This window comes from Dasypus novemcinctus, chromosome 12 (assembly GCF_030445035.2).
Source record: "Dasypus novemcinctus isolate mDasNov1 chromosome 12, mDasNov1.1.hap2, whole genome shotgun sequence".
Taxonomy (NCBI): Eukaryota; Metazoa; Chordata; class Mammalia; order Cingulata; family Dasypodidae; genus Dasypus; species Dasypus novemcinctus.
This window is the reverse complement of record NC_080684.1, coordinates 84,646,273-84,667,421: the sequence shown is the minus strand read 5'-3', so window position 1 is coordinate 84,667,421 and position 21,149 is coordinate 84,646,273. Positions and strand designations below refer to the sequence as shown.

At 37.7% G+C, this 21,149-nt stretch overlaps 1 protein-coding gene across 8 annotated transcripts in view; it reads right to left on the bottom strand.

The window, feature by feature from the left end:
• Nucleotides 1–362: 362 nt before the first annotated feature.
• The window catches only part of NR1H4 (nuclear receptor subfamily 1 group H member 4), a 95,998-nt gene continuing 75,211 nt past the window's right edge, over nucleotides 363–21,149 (bottom strand). For all 8 annotated transcript variants that reach the window (XM_023591926.3, XM_058308603.2, XM_023591925.3 and 5 more), the window contains 2 exons: nucleotides 8,192–8,305; nucleotides 363–1,537 (listed from right to left, as the gene is read on the bottom strand). In XM_023591926.3, coding sequence (XP_023447694.1) covers nucleotides 1,299–1,537; nucleotides 8,192–8,305 — 353 coding nt within the window. In that variant the 3' untranslated portion in view covers nucleotides 363–1,298. The remainder of the gene's footprint in view (nucleotides 1,538–8,191; nucleotides 8,306–21,149) is intronic.

Here is a 21,149-nt window from a genome sequence, read left to right as displayed (position 1 = left end):
CAGAAATGCCATCTGCTCCACAGACTTTCCCAGGTTCCTGGGTGGGCACAGGTCACTTTCCTCTGGACCTCTTTTAAGTCCCTCCAGGCAGTTACTGCGTCTTAATCATCTTTGTATCCCTCATGGAGTTTAGCAGAAGATTTTTGTATGTAGTGGGGACTCAAGGCATTTTTGTTGGGCCAAATGGAGTCCAGCTGACACTAACCCCAGCTCATTCCCTTTTCCACTTACCAGAGATTTTTAGGATTTCAGGGTTGGCCTAGTATTTTAATAATTTAAAAAAACCACAAAAACGAAACCCTTTGCTTGCTAAGCGAGCTCCATTTTGGCTGACTTCAGGATAAAGGGAGATATAAGGCCAGTACTTATAGAAGCTGTTTTATTGTATTCGCTGAAGGATAATGGGGAGAAGAATGCAACAATATAACAATGAAGGAAGGAAATGAACTAATTCCTGCTTTGGGGGAAGTATACAACAGCTGTGCACCCAGCTGTAGGAGTGTTATCAAAATGCAAAACAAAACAAGAAAAAAAAAGATTAATTACATGTGCTAAAGCCAATACTGAGCATTTTTAAGAGAGATAAGGGAATGCCCCGTCACTGTAGTTATCTGCATACTATGAATTTGTAAACCCTGCTTCGAGACCCTAACTATGGGGAAAGGGATTGCTTGAGAAAATATTTTGTATGAGAATCATTTACTTTTCTACAGTAAGCTACTCTCTTTGAATTTCTAAGAAAATGGAATGATGGGAGGGAGGAGCTACTACAAACTAATGCATATTTATCAGGGCTTGTCCAGGGATGAGAAAAGTGCCATTTATGTTGAGTTTTTCTTTCTGTAAATTACCCCCTCAGGTTCAATAGGATGTCCTTCCCCTTTAAAGAAATAAGAGTTTGTGTATTTTTCAAATTCTCTTTCCAAAAAAAGGCCTGTTGTCATTATGTTTGGTTTATTGCTAAAATTGAACACAACCCTTTAATAAAATATATGCAATAAGGTAAGATGAGCAAAGTGAGATGTCCTCCTTGATAGAACTGAAGTAGCGATCAATTTAATTTAGCAAACAGGGCATGCCAATTAAATGAATAATTCCCTGAAGCCTTGTAAAATACAATGTAAGAAAGTAATTCTACCTAGCCCCATATTTACAGTTGTGGAAGTTATATAATTATGACATAAATATTCATCAAGAATCTTCAGTGAAACCAGATACCAATGAAATAAAGGGAAGTAATACATCAGATATATATTATGAGGAAGATACAGAGCTAGCCCCTTCCCCTGTGATACCCATTACTGGACATCCCAAATTTCACAGAGAAGCGGAGTAAACTTGTGGTCATTTGCTCTCCAGGACATCAACATCTCTGCATGGTGATGATTGAATGTCCGCAATTCAGTCAGGCGACCGAGGAGACAGGCAAAATGTTGAGGATTTTCAGGCTGATGAATCTTGCACAACTTTTGGAGCACGTCAAGCAGTGGTTCCTGAAGCTTCTCTACTGCCTCTCTATCCTTTATGTATTGCCTATCTGTTTTGAAGTTTAAAATAAAAAGGGAATAAAAAAGTGAAAATGTATTAATTTAGCATAATTATGGCAATATTAACTTCTTTTGATATATGACTTGAAAATGTATACCTAAATGGACAAATTTTAAGTGTTCAATATGATTTTTTTACATACACATATGCAATAACAACTAGATCAACATACAGAACATTGGCAGCTCCCCAGAAGACTTCCTAAAGCCTCCTTCCAATCAACACCGCCAGAAGAAACCCATATTCTTATCTCTACCTCCTTAGATTGGTTTTGACTGTTTTTGAACTTTAAATAAATTGAATGATACAGTATGCATTCTTTTGGCCTGACTTCTTTAGCTTAATATTATTTTTTTGAGATGCATCTCTGTTTTTGCATGTAGCAGTTATTTGTTCTTATTCCCTACCATGTAGTATTCCTATACCACAATTTACCCAGTCTACTATGAATAGATGTTTGGATTATTTCCAGTTTTTGACCATTGCTGGTAAAGTTGCTATGAATATTCTTTTCCCCTCTTTATTAGAGAGTTGTGGGTTTATAGAACCATCGTGCATAAAATACAGTATTCCTATACACCACTCTACCACCAACACCTTGCATTGATGTGGAACAACTGTTACAATTGATAATAGCCATTTTTATAGTTGTACTATTAATTAAAGTCCATGGTTTAACCTAGGGTTCACTGATTATGTAGTGTAGTTCCATGGATTTAAAAAAAAATTTATTCTATTACCATATATATAATCAAACATTTCCCCTTTTAACCATATTTTGATATGTATTTTATTGCTGTTAACTGTGTTCACAGGGCTGTGCTACCATCACCACCATCCATTACCAAAACATTACCATCATTCCAAATAGAAACTGTGTGTATATTAAGCCTAAACTCCCTAATTCTTACTCCTATACCCTGGTTTTATATTATAGATTCTGTTTACCTGAATTTACTTATTCTAATTATTTTATATCAGTGAGATTATACAATATTTGCTCTTTTCTGTCTGGCTTATTTCACTCAACAAGATGTCTTCAAGATTCATCCATGTTGTCATATGTATCAAGAATTCATTCCTCTGAGCCTCCTCTCGACATAGAGGTGCAATGGACACAACCAATCCAATGTCCACATAGAAGAGATGGCATTGGATTGGGAAAAGTGGACATGGTGGACGATGGGTATGGGGAAGGGCAGGAAGAGATGAGAGGTGGGGGCGTATTTGGGATGTGGAGCTGCCCTGGATGGCGCCTCGGGGGTGATCACTGGACATTGTGGATCCTCACAGGGCCCACTGGATGGAATGGAGGAGAGTATGGGCCATGATGTGGACCATTGTCTATGAGGTGCAGAGGTGCCCAAAGATGTACTTACCAAATCCAATGGATGTGTCATGATGATGGGAACGAGTGTTGTTGGGGGGGGAGAGGGGGGGTGGGGGGGTGGGGTTGAATGGGACCTCACATATATTTTTAATGTAATATTATTACAAAGTCAATAAAAAAAAATACATGAGGCAAAAAAAAAATAAATAAATAAAAGTAACTAAAGTATCAAAAAAAAAAATAAATAGTTCCTATTCTGCTGAAAAAAAAAAAAAAAAAAAGAATTCATTCCTTTTTACAGCTGAGTAATATTCCACTGTATGTTTATACCAAATTTTGTTTATCTATTCATTGGTTAATGAACACTAGGGTTGCTTCCATCTCTTGGTAATTGGGAATAGTGCTGCTGTGAACAACCATGTTCATAGGAATAAAGTCTAAGAAACTGTTGCCTAGCACAAGGTACTAAAGATGCTTTTCTATGTTTTCTTCTAGGAATTTGATCATTCTAGCTCTTATATTTAGGTCTTTGATCCATTTTGAGTTGATTTTTGTATATGGTGTGAAATAGAGGTCCCCCTTCTTCTTTTTGCAAATGGAGATCCAGTTTTCCCAGCGTTTGTTGAAGCGACTGTTCTTTCCCAATTGTGTGGGCTCTGCTACCTTGTCAGAAATTAGTTGGCCATAAATGTGAGAGTTGATTTCTGATCTTTCAATTTTATTCCATTGGTCTATATGTCTGTCCTTGTGCCTGTACCATGCTGTTTTGATTACTGTGGCTTTGTAATAAATTTTAAGATTGGGAAATGTGAGCCTTCCAACTTTATTCTTCTTTTTCAAGATGGGTTTAGTTATTTGGGGCCCTTTACTTTTCCACATAAATTTGATGATTGGCTTTTCCATTTTTCTAAAGAAGGTTGTTGGTATTTTGATTGGAATTGCACTGAATTTATAAATCTCTTTGAGTAGTATTGACATCTTAATGGTATTTAGTCTTCCGATTCATGAACACAGATTATCCTTCCATTTATTTAGGTCTTTAATTTCTTTTAACACTGTTTTGTAGGGTTTTTTTTTTTGGTATAGATCTTTTCATTCTTGGTTAGATTTATTGTTATTTGATTCTTTTAGTTGCTCATTATGAATGGAATTTTTTTCTTGATTTCTTGTTCTAATGGTTCATTGTTTGTGTATAGAAACACTACTGATTTTGGGGTATTGTTCTTTTACCCTGCCACTTTGCTAAATTCATTTATTAGCTCTAAGGAGTTTTGTTGTGGATAAATAATCAGATCAGATCATCAGCAAATACAGAAAGGTTTATTTCTTCCTTTCCAATTTTGATGACTTTTTTTTCTTTTTCTTGCCTAATTACTTTGACAAGAACTTCCAATACAATGTTGAATAACAGTGGTGACACTGGGCATCTTGTACCATATTGAGTACCTTCTCATTTCTATTTGGATATATTTTTCATTTTTTCCCTTGTGGTTACCATGGGGTTAAATTTAATATCCTAATATCCTAAATATAGCAATTATATTTGGTTTGATACAAACATAACTCCAATAGTATGCACATATACTTTTCCTATTCTCCTCTGTACCCACATTTTTGTACTTGTTACCACTTATATCTTTTGCATTGTATGTCCAAGAACCTAGATTTATTATTACTTTTTATGTATTTGCATTTTAGCATGTGCAGGAAGTAAGAAGTAGAGTTACATGCCAAACAATAGATACAATAATACTTTGCCATAGGTCTTTATTTAGTGTCCTTTCATTTCAGTCTGAGGAACTCCCGTTAGTACTGCTTGGGGGCAGGTCTAGTCATGATGTACTCCTTCTTAATCTTAATCTTGCCCTCTTTTTTTGAAAGAGTCTCACCAGATATAACAATCTTGGCTGGCAGTTGTTTTCCTTCAGTACTTTAAGTATTTCAACCTACTGCCTTGTTGCCTCCTTGGTTTCTGATGAGAAATCAGCACATATTCTTATTTGGCTTCCCTTGTATGTAACATGTTGCTTACCTCTTGCAGCTTTCAGAAATTTCTCCTTGTCTTTTGCATTTGATAGTGTGGCAATTTAGTATTGCTTAGGAATTCCAAAAATAGATATTGGATTGTGTTTGTAAACTGATCTATTCCTCTGGGCATATTAGACTGTATTAGATTCAAAGGTTTCCCTTTTACTTTATTAAATCAAGATTAGGGCTTTTCTTTGACCACGTCATTAGGGCAACTCAGTTTGACTCCCACCGGCCCCTCCTTCGTGGGCTATATAAACAGATGCTCAAAGACAGGGAAGTAAATACACAGAGAAGGAGAACACAGAGAGTTTAGTTTTGGAAGCTGAAGCCCCAGGGAAAGAGCCTAGCTGTTTGCCTGACAGTTTGCAGCTGAGGAGACCAGAGCCCTGAACAGCTGAGAAAGCCCAGAGAGAAATGAGCCCTGGGAGAGAGATGAGCCTTATGCTAGCCTACAGCTGAGATGGGAAAGAGCTGGGACCACAGAGCCTTAGGAGGAGAGGAAGAGGAAAGCTGAACCCTCACAGATACTGACAGCCGTCTTGCTCCAACATGTGGCAACAGAAATTGGTGAGGGAAGTAACTTATTCTTTATGGCCTCATGACTGTGAGCTTCTACCCTAAATAAATACCCTTTATAAACCCAACAGATTTCTGGTACTTTGTATCACCACCCCTTTGGCTCACTAAAACAGACAGTGTAATCAATATATAATCGGGGTATATTTTTCTTTAGGTTTATCCTGTTCTCTGAGTTTCTTGGATGTGTATATTCACATTTTTTGCTAAGTTTGAGAAGTTCTCTGTCATTATTTCTTTAGCTATTCCTTCTACCCCTATCTCTCTTCTCTTTCTGGGACTCCCATATTGCATGTATTGGTACATTTAATGGTGTCCCACAACTGCCTTGTAGGCTATACTCACTTTTTTTTTCTTTTTATGTATTCACTTTTTAAAAAATCTGGTTGTGCCATCATCTTTTTGGTGCATTGCTTCACTGTGCAGGGGCCTTGCTTCTCTCCGTGCAGGTCTGGGACACCTTTTTTGTTTTTGTGGGATCAAACCCAGGTCCTCCATATGGTGCATGGGAGCTCAATTACTTGAGCCACAGCTGCTTCCCCTTTTTTACATATTCACTTTCAATATTTCTTTTGTCTATCTGCTCCTTAGCCTGTCTCATTTCAAATGTATTGTTTTCAGGTTCACAGATTCATTTGTCTGCCAGTCCCATTCTGCTCTTGAAACCATCCTGGGCAATTTTTTCATTACAGTTATCATGATTGTCAACTCCAGTAGTTCTGTTTGGTTCCTTTTAAAATTTTTTATTTCTTTAGTTAGTCTCTCATATTGTTCATTCATTGTTTTCCTGATAGCCTATAGATATTTTTTTCTCTCTGTGCTTTCTTTCCTTCATCTCTGTAAGCATTTTTAACATCATTTTTCAAGATGGTGTTGTTTGCTACATCCACAGTCTCAACTTCTTCATTGGTGTTCTTTGTATTTTTATACTCTTCCTTTGGATGGGTCACCATTTCCTGTTCCTTAGTGTCTTATATTATTTTGTTGCATTTTACTACTACTTTTAAATGTTAAATCTGGGATTCACATCATGGGATGTCTCTTTCCTTTTTTTAAAACCAGCTGGTGACAACAGAGTTTTTCTTGAGCTTTACGTCTCTGATCAAGAAGGTCTGCCCAAAGTGAGTGCACTGTGGAGGCTTTTCCCTGTCTATTTAGGCCTCTGACTTTCCATGAGCTTTTGCTTATTAATTGCTTTGTGGCTGCCCCTGGGCTTTTGCTTGTTAGTTGTTTTCGCGTTCCCCTCTTTACAGGAGTTTGGTTGTACCCTCTGTTTCCCAGGCGATAACCCTCCCTAACTCCCTGAAAATGGCAGTTGTTGTCCCAGTAAAAGGCCTGCCTTTTTCCTGGAGGGAAATTCTGGGAGAAGGGTTACCACAGGAAGGACTTTCCCAATTTGGACTTACTCAGCCAAAACAGGGCCAATGACCAACATCTAGGGTGAAGACCAGCTCCCAAATGCCCTGTGGAGGGTGTCAGGAAGGATGCCCAAAACTTCTCTGATGGTTCCCCAAAGCCGAGCTTTCCCAGCCTGCCCGACAAATGGAGCCCTTCAGCTACCTTTCCCCCAAGAGTCCTGAAGAAGAGCTTTGTCTTTAAATCTCCACTGCCTCTGCTCTTGTGAGGGTGAAACAATGGCTTCCCTCAGAGCCAGAACTCAACAATCCAAATTTACTAATCAAAACCTATGATAATGATGGGTCATGCATACCCCTGTTCCTGGGGATGAGAATTTTTATATCTCTTTCTGTCAGCAGCCTCATTTCTGTTGGATATTTTACCAGGCGCTGAATTGCTGGATTATAGAGTATACATATGCATAGCTTCAGTATGTACTGCCAAATAGTTTTCCTTTTTTTTGGTAAATGATAACCATTTTTATGGTAAAGCAAGTAAAGAAACAACTAACTTCTGCTGCAATATCATGTATAAAAGTGATTTCAGGCAACGTACCTTTTCATTACAAATCATAAACATGGCATCGCTTACTCCTAAATTATTGAAGTAACCCAAAATTATGGACATTTTATGAACAGAGGTATTAATTTCAACATTGTTAAAAAAAAGGCAAACATCTGAATATCCAAACATATGCTAAAGATTAAATAAATGACTATACATCCATAAAATGGAATATGATACATACATTACAATGAATTTTACCAAAATACGTTTTTAGTGACATGGGAAAATCGTTTTAAAGACATGTAAACTTAAAAAAAAAAGATACAGTATGCTTACTGCTATGTCAGAGAAGCCTTCCCCAACCATTAATTAAAATAGCATTTCCCTGTTATTTCCTTTTTTTGTATTCTCATCTTTATGTTTTGGGTAATACTTCTGAAAAATTATTTTTGTTTCTTCATTTATGTTCTCTTTTGCTCTACTAGAATGCAAGTTCCATGGAAGCTGGATCCTGTCTGTTTTCCTTACTGCTCTATCTGTAGCATCTATAACCATCTTTAGCACACATTAGCTGTTCAATATGCATTTATTGAATAAATGAGTTGTGATGTTTCAAAAAGAGACTACGAGGAAGTAAGCTAGAATGTTAACAATGATTTTATTTGAGTGATAGGATTTTAAGCCATTTTGCTTTAAAACAAATGTTTCTGTGTTTTCTGAAATTTCTTTAATAAACATTATTACTATTTCATTGAAAAAAAATGAATAGCATAAAATTGTAAAATGTAGTATTAAGATTACCTGGAGAGAGGATAACAATTGCTGTAAGCAAAGCGTACTCTTCTTGAGTCATTTTCAATTCTCCAACACTTTTATAAAAACTAAACATAGGTGCTATATATTCATCAGAGATACCTGTGGGGGAAAGGTTAAAAATTGTAGAGGTGTAGTAAAAACTTTGAAAGATTTAAAAATGTGTAAAACTACAAACACATTATATATATTTACATAAGTAAATCTTTGTGCACATATTAAAATAATTACTGTATATTATGTGTCCCAGACAAAGGCAGGACATTACAAAGAAGGTCGGCTAACAAAATCCTCAAAATATAATCTAGTCCATGACTTGCATCTTTGATTTCAGTAGTGCTTTCATCTTAGTTACTAATATCTGACAATAAATGATAATGTTGGGCGGCGGACTTGGCCCAGTGGTTAGGGCGTCTGTCTACCACATAGGAGGTCCGCGGTTCAAACCCCAGGCCTCCTTGACCTGTGTGCAGCTGGCCCGTGCGCAGTGCTGATGCGCGCAAGGAGTGCCATGCCATGCAGGGGTGTCCCCCGCATAGGGGAGCCACATGCGCAAGGAGTGCGCCCTGTAAGGAGAGCCACCCAGCTCGAAAGAAAGTGCAGCCTGCCCAGGAATGGCGCAGAAAACACGGAGAGCTGACACAAGATGACACAACAAAAAGAAACACAGGTGCCTGTGCTGCTGACAACAACAGAAGCGGACAAAGACAATGCAGCAAATAGACACAGAGAACAGACAACGGGGGGGGGGGGATAAATAAATAAATAAATCTTAAAAAATAAAATAAATGATAATGTTCTTGAATTGCCAAAAGAATCTCACAACATCACCATTTTCTATATGGGTTTACTTTATCTTTTTAACATTAATGTCTTTAATCAAGGTATAGATAGCGTCTTTAAACAACAGAAACTGGTTTTTCTCCAGTCCAGAAGTAGAAAGACCTCCAATCAGTTAGGGTCTGATCTCTCTCTCTCTCTGAATACCAAACCTGTGTATCCATTTGCTTAGTAGACATGGCTCCTTGGCTGTTTTCTTCAAACTCATGTCAAAAATCAAAGTTGCCATGTACAGAACTAAACTCCCATCTTTTCCCAAATCCATGCTTCTCCTGGCATTCTCATTCTCTGTGATTGATATCCTCACCCACCCAGTTGCACAGGCCTGACCCTGAGATTCATTCCTCCTCCAACTCGATCAGATGGCAAGCCCTGTGGATTCACCGCCGTACTCTTTATTGATACTTTCTAATTTCTCCATTTCCCCTTGCCTTAGTTTTGTTTAGGCCCCTAGCTCTTTGTTCGCTGCAATCACCATCTCTGATGCCACTTGTCCAAGACACACTGTTGGTGGGAGGTGGAGCCCGGATTCAAACCCAAACTAGCAGACTCTAGAGTCTTTACCATTCAGCTGCATTGCCTCTCTATCACACAGCCTTTGCTTCAGCCACATTCAGTCACTTGTAGTTACCTGAACAATTTCCCATTGCCAAGCCTTTGTTCATGTTCTCTCTACTTGGAATATCCTCCTTCTTTATCTAGCTTTCTCTTTGTCATCCTTTAAGACTCCTTTGTGTCACTTTCTCTATTCAATCAACAAATATTAGTTTCCATGCATGACTCCACTCCAGAACAGTCTTGACTGAGGAATGTAGAGACAGAGAAAAAGACTGCGATGTGAATAATAGATAAAGACACAGAGAATTCTCCCAGATTGGTCCAGAGCAGAATAGACTGCTTTATTTCTTCCCAAACCAGAATGTGAGCCATAGAGCTTTGATTAAACCAAAGCAGAACAGAACTGGATTCCACATGCAAGAGTACAGTTATCATGTTTTACTTCACAGATTGAAAGTCTAAATCCCCACCTTTAAAAGAGTCTATAGAATCTTTTTGAATTGAATTCTGGCCTTTGATTTTCTAGTCAAAATAACACATTTTTCTCCCCCTTTGTTTTTGTTTTTGGTTTTTTTTGGTAATAATAAACTATTTTTAGAGAAGTTTCAGATTACATAAAAATTATTGTATCAAAAGTTTAGGGGATTCCAGTATAACCCATCACCATCGCCCCCTTCCCCTATTATTAGCTTTACATTAGTATAGTCCATTTGTTACACTTGATGAAACAATATTGAAGAATTGCTACTAACCAAGGTCTGTGGTTCATGTTAGGATTTATACCGTGTTTTCATAAAGCTTTTTTAAAAACATATTCAGCAGTTTCCAAGGTATGAGTACAAATTGGATGATCAGTGATTCACTTCAGTATTTACCAAGGTACTAATTAGGACCTCTATTTTCTTTAGGGTGGTTTTTTTCACCTTCAGAAAAATGGCAGTCTTAGGGCTTTCTTTACCCTTGAGATATAGGGAAATATACCCATCAGTTATTATTGATTAGCTAAAATAATTCATGGCTATGCCATTACTTTAAATAATACATGAGAATTTGGGGATATTATTAAAGCCAGGCAATTTGAAAATACTCATTTTTAAGAATCCTCTTTGACTACTTAATTTCTATTTAATTTGTCTTTCTAAATCCACACTCATCCCCTAAAGTTGTTACATAATGTGAATGTTATAAAGGCCATGAATGAAGTGACACCCATGTAGAGAAAATGTAGGGGAAAAGATGAGCAGAAGAATTTTTAAAAAACAAGTTTCCCACAGGATAGAATATAAATCTCCTCTTCTGGAAAATGGAGGATTAGAGAGGCAGAGGGATCACTTCTCTCCCAGAAAAAAGTAGCTAGAGGGTAAGTGGAGACTGTAGACTGCTCTGGGGCTCAGGACACCAGGGGAAGGTGAGACAGCACCCAGAAGAGAGAGGGGTGAAGGAAAGGAGTCTCAACTGGCTGAAAAATTCTGTGAGGAGAGCTGCAAAAGAAGCAGAGGAAGCCCTTCTCTCCATCTATAGAACAAATAGTCTGCAGACTGCAGCAGCTGTGGACTGCAGTGGCTGAGGACTGCAGGGGTTGCAAGGATCTTCTTCACAAGGAAAAGGGAGAGGGAGATACACAGCCACAGAAAATTCAGATTTTGGCCAGAGAAATTGGTCTGCCTCATAGGAGAGTCCCACACTTCCAGGCCAGATGGGGCCCCAACATTATTTGCCCCAAAACCCTGCAGGAAGCTAAAGATCATTTGCTTTCTCAAATGTCCACCTTCCCGCCCTGGGCCTCTTCAGCAGAAGAGGCAGAGGGAAGGAGAGTGTGATTGGTCAAGGGTGGAAAACAGCCTCTGAGGAAGTTTGTTTGTGAGGCTTGGGCAGCTCTGAGGACACTGATTCTGCACACCCACCAGCCTGAGAAGCTTTGCTGAATGCATTCCCCCTTAGCACCTGTGATCTGAGCTGAGCAGTCTACCCATGAGCACCATCTTCTGGTCAGGAAAGTGCACAAAAAATAAATAAAAGAAGAAAGCAGTGCCTTTACTGTCACTGTCTCCAAGGCCATTGGAAACTGGCCTGCACCTCATTACTGGGTCCTTAGTCCTAGTTTGAGCAGTTAAACAGGGCAATCCTAAATATCTAGAACAAGCTGAACCAAGAGTCAAAGGACAGTGGTAGCACAAAGCTACTTAACAGTAAATCTCTAGGCAAGAGAGAGAAATTGAACATCAAGTAAACTTAGCATCAGAATCAGATGCCTAGACATCAGCAAAAAAATTACAAGCCATACAAAGTAAAAGGAAGATATGATTCAGGCAAAACAACAAATCAAAGCTCAGATGGGACACAGTTCTTGAAACAGCTAGTCAGTGAAGTTCATACAAATCTTCTAATCAAATTATGGAGCTGAAGGACAGCATGGCTAAAGAAATAAAAGAGGGAAATGGCTGTGGCTCAAGCAATTGACCTCCCATTCACCAAGTGAAGGACCTGGATTTAATCCCCAGGACCTCTGGTAAAAAAAGAAAAAAGGTGTCCCAGACCTGTGCAGTGAGAAACAGGCCCCTCTGTGATGTGGAAAGATTCAATCCCCAGCACAGCAAAGTGGTGCATGAAAAAGACGATGATGCAACAAAATAAGAAAGAAAAAAGAAAAGAAAAGAAAAGAGATTAAGAAAACACCGAGTGAGCACAAAGGAAAATTTGAAATCTAGGATAGAAAAACAACAGAGCTTATGCAAATGAAAGACCTAAAGTGAGATTAAAAATCAATAGATGCACACAACAGCAGATTTGAAATCATGCAGGAAAGCATCAGTGACATAAACAACAACCAAAATGGAATAGAAAGAGGAACAGAGAGAGAAAAGAATGGAAAAAAAATTGAGCAGGGGCTCAGTGATTTGAATGATAATATGAAGCACACCAACATATACGTTATGGGAGTTCCAGAAGGAGATGAGAAGGGAAAGGGGACAGAAGAGTATTTGTGAAAATAATGGTTGAAAATTTCCCAACTCTCATGAAAGACATGAATATATGTGTTCAGGAAGCACAGTGTACTCATTTAGAAAAAATCCAAATATACCTACTCTAAAACACATAATATGCAGAATGCCAAATACTAAAGATAAAGAGAAAATTCTGAAAGCAGCAAGGGAAAAGTGAAACATCATGTACAAGGGGCACCCAATAAGACTTAGTACGGATGTCTCCTCAGAAACCATGGAGGCATAAAAGCAGTGATATGGTATAATTATGGTATTATGGTATTGAAAGAGAAAAACCGAAAGCCAATAATTCTTTATCTGTCAGATCTGACAGTGAGCTTAAAATATTCACAGTTAAAAAGAAACTAAGAAAGTTTATAAACAGGAATCCAGCAGGGAACACTAAGGGGAGTTCTGTAGCCAGAAAAGAAAAGAACAGAGAGAAACTTGGAGGAGAGTGTAAAAGTGAAGACTATCAGAAAGGGCAACCAAAAAGGTAAAAGGATGGGCAAAAATAAGGTATGACATATGAAAGTCATAGGCCAAAATGGCTGAAATATTGCCTTTACAATAATAACATTGTATATTAATGGATTAAACTCCCCAATTAAAAGACATAGGCTGACAGAATGAGTAAGAAAGCATGAACCATCCATAGGTTGTCTGCAGGAGACTCACCTTAGACCCAAGGATGCAAACAGACTGAAAGTAAAAGGTTGGAAAAGATAATTCACACAAAAAGTAACCAAAAGAAAGCAGGAGTAGCTATACTGCTGTCAGACAAAACAGACATTAAATGCAAAAAGTTATGAGAGGTAGAAGGCCATTATAGATTAATAAAAGGGGCAATCCTCCTAGGAAAGAGTAACAGTTATAAATATCTATGTACCTAACCAAGGTGCCCCAAAATATACAAGGCAAATACCGGCAAAACTTAAAGGAGAAATAGACATCTCTACAATAATAGTTGGAGATTTCAACACACTACCCATATCAAAAGATAGAACAATAAATGGTGCTAGGAGAACTGGATATCCATAACCAAAAAAAAATCAAAGAGAACCCCTATCTCAATCCCTATACAGGAATCAACTCAAAGTGGACCAAAGTCCTAAACATAGAAGACAGGACCATAAAATTCCTAGAAGACAATGTAGTGAAACATCTACAAGAATTTGTAGTAGGTGGGGGTCTCTTAAACCTTGCACCTAAAGCATGGGCAATGAAAGAAAAAATAGATAAATGAGATCTCCTCAAAATTAAACACTCTGCACCTCAAAGGAGTTTGTGAAGAGGGTAACAAGGTAGCCTACTCAATGGGAGAAAATATTTGGAAACCACACATCCAACAAAGGTCTAATATCCATGATATAAAAAGAGATCTTAAAATCAACAATAAATTGGAAAGAAAAAGAAAAAGAAAAGAAAAAATATAAAAACAAAATAAAAAAGGCAACAACAACAAAAAGATAAAAAACCAGTGTAAAGATGGGAAGTGGACATGGCTCAACTGATAGAGTGTCCATCTACCACATGGAGGGTCCAGGGTTCGATACCCAGGGTCTCCTGACCCATGTGGTGAGCTAGCCCACACGCAGTGCTGCTGTGCGTAAGGAGTGCCATGCTATGCAGGGGAGCCCCCAGGTAGGGGTGCCCCACATGCAAGGAGTGCACCCTGCAAGGAGAGCCACCCCATGTAAGAAAAGCTCAGCCCCCCCAGGAGTGGCACCACACACATGGAGAGCTGACACATCAAGATGACACAACAAAAAAGAGACACAGTTTCCCAGTGCCACCTGACAATTCAAGTGGACACAGAAGAACGCACAGCGAATGGACATGGAGGACAGACAACAGGGGAAGGGGAGAGAAATAAATAAAATAAATCTTTAAAAACAAACAAAAAAACAATTAAAAGAAAATGACCCAATTAAAATATGGGCAAATACCTAATTAGACATTTTTCTAAATAAGAAATACAAATGGCAAAAAACACATGAGAAATACTCAGCATTACTGGCTATTAAGGAAATGGAAATCAAAGCTACAATGAGGTGGATGGCGGTTTGGCAGTTCTTAAAGAAGTTAGAAGGTAGATATAGATCTAACATGTGACCCTGCAATATTGCTACTATCAGAAAAACTGAGAGCAGTGACACAAACAGACATCTTCACACCAATGTTCATAGTGGACATTATTTACAATTGCCAAAAGATGGAAACAACCCAGGTGTCTATCAACTGACAAATGGATAAACAAACTGGTATAGACCCACAAAAGACTGTAAGAAGTCATGAAGTCATGAAGCATATGACAGTGTGGATGAAACTGGAGGACATTATGTTGAGTGAAGCAAGCAAGGCACAAAAGGACAAATATTGTATGACTTGGCTATTATGAACTAAATATAATGAGCAAACTCATGGAGTTAATAGCTAGAATATAAGTCCCCAGAGAAAAGAATGTGGTTAAAGAATGGAGAGCTGAGATTTAATCTGTGCAGAATTGGTAGAAAGTTGTTTGTAAATGTTTGGAAATGAATAGAAATGGTGAAAGCACATAATAGGAATTGTAATTAGTAGTGCTAACATATGGATAATATGATAGTGGCTTGTTTTTTATTGTTTTTCTTTTTTTGAGTAATGAAAATGCACTAATATTGACTGAAGTGATGAATGCACAACTCGGTGATTATACCAAATGACATTGATTGTATACTTTAGATAAACTGTATGGTTTATGAAAAAAAAAATAACAGAGTGGGTTGGAGGAAAAACACAGCAAATGTAAGATATGGACTATAGTTAGTAGTAATACTTTGACAATGCTCTTTTCATAATTTGTTACAAATGTTTCACAACAGTGCAAGGTGTTTGTGGTGGGGTGATGTATGGGACTCCTATATGATGTTATGCATGTTTATTTTGCAAGTTCACAACTTTTACTATACACTGATTGCCTATGTATGTTCATGTTATGAATGATATACTTCAATCAATAGTTTTTAAAATGAAAAAATCAGTAAATATATATATATATATAAATCTGCTTTCAGAATTAGATATAATAATCAGAATTAACCACACCAACATAAGTAAAGGGGTGTTTCAAGTGTTTATGAAGTGGTGGTTTCGAAATAAGAAATGTAACAATACCGTCATCCTGAAGAGGACAACCTTTTCTGTTTTCCTGCTTCCTCCTTCTTTCTGGAGACCTGCTTCAAGTTTGCTTATTTTTTACCCAGGTCAGCTAACAGGGAGGTGAGGATGGTCAACCACCACACCAGGGAACTGAGAGAGTCTACACCTACAAGCAGGACAATCCCATCCACCAGCCATGTGGGATCTAAGCCCCATCTTGATTTAGAGGTGGAGTGGACATCACCATCCCGGGGTCCTCAGGATGGAGGAATAAAATATGGATTAGAGTAAATTTCCTGGTACTCTACTATAGAATTATTGTGACTCTAGTAATATTGTGACTCCACTATTGTGGAGACAGTGGCCATGGGAGTTGCTGAAGACAGGGAGAGGGAAAAAGAGGTGTGATATGGGGACATCATTTTCGAACTTGGAGTTGTCCTGAATGATATTGCAGGGACAGATGCAGAACATTATATATCCTGCCATAACCCACTGAATGGACTGGGAGAGAGGGTAAACTACAAAGTAAACTACAATCCATGCTGTGTAGCAATGCTCTAAAATGTACTCATCAAATGCAGTGAATATACCACACTAATTAAAGAAGTTGACCTTGTGGGAGGAGTGGGGGTGGGGGAGTGGGGTATATGGGAACCTCTTATATTTTTTAATGTAACATTTTGTTTGATCTATGTATCTTTAAAAAAAAAGATAATGAAAAATGAAAAAAAATTCTGCTCTTATGACAATAGTTGATGTTTGGTCACAAGAGGGGGCTATTTTCTAACATAACCACAAAGACTTTGCTGGGGAAAATTCAGTTATTAAAAAAAAAGTTTGTTTCTGCTCCTCTATTTCTTCTTTGTTTTTCTTTTTTTAAAAAAAGTGGTCTATGGGGAAGCAGACTTGGCTTAACAGATAGAGTGTCTGCCTTCCACAAGGGAGGTCCAAGGTTCAAACCCAGGACCTCCTTGACCCGTGAGCTGGCCCACTCGAAGTATATGGTGCACGCAAGGAATGCCATGTCACACAGGGATGTCCCCCGCTTAGGGGAGCCCCACGTGCAAGGAGTGCACCTGGTAAGGAGAGCTGCCCAGCACAAAAGAAAATCCAGCCTGCCCAGGAATGGCGCAGCAGACATGGAGAGCTGATGCAGCAAGATGACGCAACAAAAAGAGACACAGATTCCTGTGCTGCTGACTAGAAGGGGATCCAGAAGAACACACAGCGAATGGACACAGAGAGCAGACAACTGGGGGAGGAGAAGTGTCAGAGGGGAGAGAAAGAAATAAAAAAATACATCATAAAAAAAAAAGTGGTCTATGACCGATTAATTGTTCAATAATAAGAAATATTCTAGATAATAAGCACTGGATAAAATTAAAATTATGCTATTTTATGTTGTTATTCTAAGTGAAAATGTCTTTTCTTGCCCAATTAACTTTCTAATTTAATTGGAAGCAAAAATAAAGAAGAAATTCAGTGTGCATATTATAAAAGACTCATTACCTTGTGTTTCCTGGTATTTTAAATACCTCTATATGATTAATTATAACTGACACTCCAGATAGACCAAGAATCTTGTCTTAAATGATGCTATTTTTTAAAAACGATATTATTTGAGATCTTTCTAGAAATGACAACATCATTCCATAGCATAGAAGTTAAGGTATAAACTCCGTATAAGGCATGCAAGGCTATGTCTGTCTTCTGCTTTCTTTAACCTTAGTTCTCTCCATCCCAATGATCTCCCCATGAAATGACACCAACTCTTCCAGATTACTAAAGTAGACTCAGTTTGTCGCCTACACAACAGGTCTATCCTCCTCCACGGCCTTGAACTACAGGAGAGGCAGGTCCCAGCTCCAGTCCAAGGTCCAGCCACTGGTGGTCTTATTTCCTGGGTCAGAGGTTAGGGTAGGCAGGGATGGTGGTGTATTTCCAGGTCTACTGGGAGGCTTGTGAGTAAGATTCCCTGGAATCTGGACGAGCCTGTCTCTTTTTCCTTTAGCCATTGTTGTACCTGGATGTGATACCATAGGTGGCCAAGAGGAGAACCAACCTGAGGGTAACGCCAATACACCAGGGCTCGCAGAACAGACAGACAAAAAGAACCTGTGTTTCTAATGATGTGTTAGCCCCTGAATTAACCAACGCTGGAGCCAACCTTACTCTGGGTTTCTTGTTGGAGCTAATATATTTGCTTGCTTTTCAAAGCCACATTGAGTTAGATTTTCTGTTACCTGCAACCAAAAGCGTCTTGACAGTGTCCTCCCAAAGGAGATACACATGCATGTCTTCGTGGGTTTTTTTTCACCTGCAAAATAAGGTGGTCTTCTTGTCAAGGTAGGGCTTCCCACCCACATTTCAAGACCAAGCTCAAATTCTACTTTCTCTGTGGATCTTTTTCTGTCACACAGAAGCAGAACTAGTTGCTTACTCCCCTAAGTTCAGTCCTATTGCATCTACCACAATTCATATTTCTCCTCTCTACTAGGGTGTGAAACACTCTATAGACTTCATGAGAGCAGGAGAAAAGTTTGTTCTGTTCACTGCTGTATCCCCATTACCTGGCGTGTTGCCTGGCCAGGATGCTCCATAGCTGTTTCTCATTCATCTTTATATTCCTAGTAACTAGCATCCTGCTGGATACATGGTGAGGAATCAATAAACATTTGTTAAATTAGGCAGTATTATGCTTTGCTAGCTTCTTGTGACCAAGGTGACCAATATGCTCCCTATTGGGACAATGGAACCATTCTATCAGTGCTAAGAGGCTGTACCTTGACCTCAAATCCATATGATAAACCCTCCCCAGTGAGTCATTCGTACCATTCGATTGGCCCTAAGGAAAAAGCTGCCATCAAATTAACAATTCAAAAAATAACTACTTTCAAAATGGGATAAATTTCCTCTTAGTTTTAGTGACCAAAAAAAAATTACCTTGCCAAAATAGGTCTTGCTGGTGCTTGTGAGTTACTAGGATTTGGACTATCAAATTTAGATTCATCTCAACAAAATTCACAAACATTTGTAGAACTTGTCTGTGCTAAGCCCTGTGCTGGTGGTGGAAATACAGAGTGCTCAAGGAGTTAACAGATTAGTGCAAGAGGCAGATACATTAAAAAAAAAAAAAACATGTCTAAAATTGGACAAATACAAAGGTTTAGGAATACAGCTGAGGGACAAAAGGTTCTGCCCAGGGGCTAAAGAAAATTGACTTGGGCATTATTTTAATACTTTCTCTTATTTTGAAGAAACTTTATTCCTGAATTTGCCAAATTATAGTGTGATCTCTTTAAAAAAGCAAAGGTGAGATGATCTTTAGCTGTTAAGAATTCTAAACCTCAAGCCTTTACCTTTCTTATAAGTTTTCATTTGTTTCTTTAGATTTCCAACCCTTCTTTCAAACACATATCTGAACTTATCATCAGCTTATTTCTGGGCCCTTTGGAAAATTTTGTTCTTATAATTATTTTCATTTTTTGCAAGTTACAAAGTCTAAAGCAGTGATATATATACAGCAAGTTATATACATATATATAGTATATGTGATATATATAGAAAAATAAGTTTAGTATACTTTGTTACATACAATATACTTTATATGCTACTATAAACCAGCTATAACTTCAGCCCAGTAGTAGGAATTTCTTCTCTCTCTGACTTCACTGTCTCTGTTAGTTTTACTACTTACTACATGCCTCCTCAAATTGTTAGCTGCTGCCTATTCTCAAAGGGCAGGAAGTGCATCTTACGGAGTCTTTATATTCCCTACCATTTGACTGTTGGGAAATGTTAGACATTGGCGAGTGACAGGCACAATGTATAGAAAGAGTTCTGGGTTTTGAGTCAGAACACCTGCATCCTGGTGTTCTGCTGGGCAGGTCACACAACCTCTCCAAGCCCAATTCCCCATCAAAATAAGTGGAGAAAAACCACCTTTGGGGCCACTAGGGGGTCTGACAAGATGATATGTAAAAGCAAAACTTTGTATAATTGTGAGATACATTGTCATCCTGAAAAATACGTAATGAATTGAATATTTTTTTCTTTCATCTTACAAAAAGAAAGTTGATAAGTAGCTTTATTTGATATATAGTCAGTTGTATAGGAAGTATTATCAAATTGAAAGATTTTGTAACTTTCTATTGGTTAAGTTTTAGGCTTAAATGTTATTAGTATAAACACTTCAGAAATTACGTAAAGTTCTTAGAGACTTGTCAATATCCTCTCACTCTTCATGAGTTGTCCAAGTAGCGATAAGTCTGATATTAGATAGTAGTATTATTGGTCATAAGTTCAGTTATTCTTAAAATAATGTTTTGTGACCTATCATCTGATGATTCACTTTTGTAAAACAGCAATAAGTTTACCATGGAAATTGGACTATGCCAAGTTCTCTGAGGAACAAGCTTCTAATGACATTCCTTAAATAACCTGAATATTTTATTTACTTATATCATGGGGCTAAGAAAAGTTCAAAAGATACTACATATTTCAAGGATTGTTTATATTTGCAATTAATAGAATGCCCTCTGATTAAGGGTTAACAGGAAAAGTTGGTTAGATCTACAAAAGATTATTAACTTCCTTAATGTTAAAAGGTAAATTCATTCTGTGTTGGCAAGCCTTTTCAGTCTTACCGTGTTTTATAATATCATATGATTACTACTATTTTTATTGAAATTCCAGCTTAAAAACATACTTTGCATTATAATACTACATTAAGGACAAAAGCATTGACACTTAGAATTGTATAGAAACAATGCTTCCACAGGTTGTACCAGATAAGTGTTCTGAAGCATCAATGAACGTAAACACTATAACCTATATTAAATAGATGCAGCTCAGGAGACAGTATCTTTGTGTATGTAATTGAGATTTAATAATAGTAAACAAAGAGTAAGAATTTGAAGATGAAGAAGAAAAGATATTTCACGTATATTATGTAAAGAGTTACATGGGCATACACAGAGTAACTTTGGGATGTTTTGTTACTCTGGAGTTCTACGTACAATAAAAATAAGAATGTGTTATATTAGCATAAGAATAAAAAGTTATTCTGAAAGGTCATCTTGCAAGATCAGGGTTTTATGTGGTGTGTGGAAGAGGCAATGTTCTGAAAAATCCATTGGGAGAAGAAAACTCATGAATATTAATAAGTGGAAGCCTCTTTATAGATAATAAAATACAAAGCAGCATGTGAGTTGGGTGGTTTTTATTGTCATAATATGTGGTTGATATTTGGGGAAAGTATCTGATTATGAACCAGAGACATGCTTAATTATACTGATCATATTCTGGAAATCTCATCTTTGTACTTTTGAAACTTGAGAAACCAAAAGTTCTGAAACTTCTGAAATGAAAAGCAAGGCTTTTCTTTTTGATTATCTATTTTAACTTGCAAGACCCACATT